Source organism: Pteropus alecto, unplaced genomic scaffold (assembly GCF_000325575.1).
Source record: "Pteropus alecto unplaced genomic scaffold, ASM32557v1 scaffold75, whole genome shotgun sequence".
Classification (NCBI taxonomy): domain Eukaryota; kingdom Metazoa; phylum Chordata; class Mammalia; order Chiroptera; family Pteropodidae; genus Pteropus; species Pteropus alecto.
Window position 1 is genome coordinate 25,615,581 of NW_006440638.1, and position 3,459 is coordinate 25,619,039.

General features: G+C 41.9%; 1 protein-coding gene across 1 annotated transcript in view; it reads left to right on the forward strand.

The window, feature by feature from the left end:
• Window positions 1-6: 6 nt before the first annotated feature.
• Window positions 7-3,459, forward strand: part of WDR82 (WD repeat domain 82) — a 15,079-nt gene continuing 11,626 nt past the window's right edge. The window contains exon 1 of the mRNA XM_006917566.3: window positions 7-214. Coding sequence (XP_006917628.1) covers window positions 54-214 — 161 coding nt within the window. The 5' untranslated portion in view covers window positions 7-53. The remainder of the gene's footprint in view (window positions 215-3,459) is intronic.

Here is a 3,459-nt window from a genome sequence, read left to right on the forward strand (position 1 = left end):
CGGGGCCCCGCCCCGGCCCTGCTCCGCTGCCGCTGCCTCCAGCAGCCGCCGCCATGAAGCTGACCGACAGCGTGCTGCGGAGCTTCCGCGTCGCCAAGGTGTTTCGCGAGAACTCGGACAAGATTAACTGCTTTGACTTCAGCCCCAACGGCGAGACGGTCATCTCGAGCAGCGATGACGACTCCATCGTGCTTTATGACTGCCAGGAGGGCAAGTAAGTGCGGCGGTGGCCCTGGGCCCGGTTCTGAGACTCTCTCGTGGTTTGCTCCCCTCCCTGACTCTGGCCCCCCGCCTATTTTGCACTTGATTCTGCCAGGGCGGCTTTTGCTCCGAAGCAGTCCAGGAGACCTTTTTCCCCCCTTTTCTTTAAAAAAAATAATGGTAGTATTATTTTGTACATCTTCGGTCTCTTCTGAGAGCATTTCTGCTTCACGTGCCAAACCTCACCTTGACCTTGACCTTTAAGCGCCTGGTCCGCCCATCCTGGCCGCAGCAGGTAGCTTTTCTGCCACTCGGACTCTGTAAAAGGTGCCAGTCGGCTCTGCCCCCAGCACGAAACTGCAGAGGCTGCTCTCTCCTACCTCATCCAACAGCGTCAGCTCGCTCTCTGTGCTCTCTCCTCGGTGACCTCGATTCAGCTCTGGCAGTCCGCCCAACCCTTGCCCCTTAGCTTCCCGCGGCCTTTCTGCGTGAGAGCCGCGTGGGTTGCAGTTCTTAGCTGTCAGGATTTATTTGTTGTTCCTCTTTGGGCCCTGTGTCCTTTCTCTTTCAAATCATGCTCTTACTTCCTTGGACCCGATGCTACTTTTTAGCAACATCTGAAACTTACTTTTTGCCAGACACAAACGAACTTGGCTGTCCCAATTCAGACCTGAATGTGAACTTCCCATTAGAACAAAAAGCATCCTGTAACAATTTCGTGGTCCCTCTTATGCTTTTAAAGGAAATTACACTTATGGTACATTTAGAATTATCAAAATGTCGAGTCTAGTCTGACCATGAAATTTTCTGCGTTGTTCCAACTCATCTCAATACCCACCACTCCTGCATCCTTGCAAAATGTTACAAGGACAGTATTTTGCTTTTTCCCCCTGGGGACCTTGTCAGCTTCACCTCACCCATGTAAGACCTAGTCCTTGATAAACTGTGAGCACTTTCAAAGCAGAAACTTACTTAGGCTGCGATTTCCCCTCAGCCACCTTCCCCAAGCAGGCTTGCAGAAGTTTGCTTTAATTCAGTGGCTTCTGGTTTTGTCAGACTTCATTTTGTTTCCTTGTTCCAGATCTTATTTTTTGAATCTTTGGGTTTTTCTCTACCTTCTCCAGCTGTTCCTTTTGCCTTTTTAAAAAAACTGATGTCTTCCATAAACTTTCTTTTGTATCTTGTCTCTTCATTTGTGAATTTGGTTATCTAAAGTAATGCTGTTTTGGCCCGAGCTGTAATGTTCTCCCCAGTTTTTTTTTCCCCGCACTGGGGCTATTGAAAGTATTATGTAACTGGCTCTGGATCTGACTGCAGTATGTGAAAGAGTGGTCTATAGTGGTGGTCCTAGGGGAAGAGAGATTGTTATTAGCTAGATGGATGCTGAGTTATTTGAGTCAATGTTATTCATTTAGCATATGAATTTCTGTCCACGTCTGGCCACTTGAATCAGCTTGGAAGAGAGTAACGTATAAAGCTGGGGCGCAAGTAGGTTGTGGGGTCCTGGAGCTATAAGAAATTTGAAGCTGGCTTACTTGAAATGTTTAGTGCTTGTGCACAAATTCGAACCTTTCCCTGGAACCTGAGGATAGAAGTGTATATCCTCATTCAAAGGAAATGAAGGTTGTGGTAGCATTTCTTCATAGTTTGTCCCTTCATTTCGATGTTTGCGAGAGATGACAGATTTGAAGTCTTGTTAAAAGTAAAATGTTAATTTTATGACATTATGCAGTTTATTCATTATGTAGCATTTTTACATAGTTACAAACACGTAAAAGTTACAGCAATGTTTCAAAAACTTCTATGTAATCCAATAATTGGCTCCATTTGCTCCATCATTCTCTCTGAATGTATTTATGAGTACATTTTCTTCTGAAGCATCAGAGTTAAGTTGGAGGAATCAAGCCCCTTTTCCCCTAAACACAGATTCCTCACAACGCTCATGTAGCATTTTTACATAGTTACAAACACGTAAAAGTTACAGCAATGTTTCAAAAACTTCTGTGTAATCCAATAATTGGCTCCATTTGCTCCATCATTCTCTCTGAATGTATTTATGAGTACATTTTCTTCTGAAGCATCAGAGTTAAGTTGGAGGAATCAAGCCCCTTTTCCCCTAAACATAGATTCCTCACAACGTGGTTTTCCTAAGCACAAGGATATTCTCTTATATAACCAGAGCACAGTTATCCAAATTAGGAAATTTAATATTGATAAAATAGTATAAGGCATGCTTTTAAAAATTTTATCAATTAATTGTGACCTTGTTTCATTGTGATCTGTGGTGGGAGAGTGACCTGGTAGTTCGGAGACTGAGTTCTAGTTTGGCCTTGTGAGCAGATATGTGACTTGGTCACATCACTTCTTTGGATATTACATGATCTTTTTCGCCTCCAGGAGTCCATAATCCTAAGTGATTATGTGAAGAAAAAATTTGCCTCTAGTAGTGTAGTCAAACCATCAGTGGAAGAAAAGTGATGTTTCCTTGTAAGGCATAGTAAGTATCTTTACTAGATGGTAATAATGTTAGCATTTGGGAGTTTGAAAATGGCTAAAACAGTATTCTCTTAATATATTCTGCTTAATATATTTTTTCAGTTTACTGTCATTTAAACTTTCTTTATAATGGAGTTCATCCATTGAATGATTTTTCAACTTGGAAGAATATGAAGGATATCTGTGGTAGGTGATGTGATGTGAGTTATTCAAAGCAAGGTTTTAATATTATTTATTCATACTTGATCACCAGAATCATAGTTTATGGTGAGAAGCTTACCAAGTATTTGTGAAAGAATATTGTTCCTGGGCTTTGTAAAGATCCTCTGAAATGGATGTAATATGGTGACATCTTGCTTTCAAACTAGGAAATGATATGAGGTAAAATGTTTCTATTATTAAGAAGAAACCTCAGGTGAGTGTTACAAATTTGAGACAAATAGACCATATGTGACAGGCTCTGTCTTCACTATTGTAGGTATTCTGAGGGTAAGTTTGTCTTTCCAATGGTAGAGGCAAAGTCAGCTATCTTTTGAAAGCAAGCACATGTGTACACAGTCATATTCACTCATTCACTCATTGGTTACCACACAGTAACCCCGATGCAGAACCCAGGACAGTGGACTAGACAAAGTAGACTTTGAGCTGATCTTTCAGGATTGGTAAGAATGTGGATAGACGATGAGCTGATCTTTTTAGCTGATCTTCCGATTGGTAAGAATGTAGAAAATTCAGTACATTTGAAGTGAGAAGTCTCGTTTG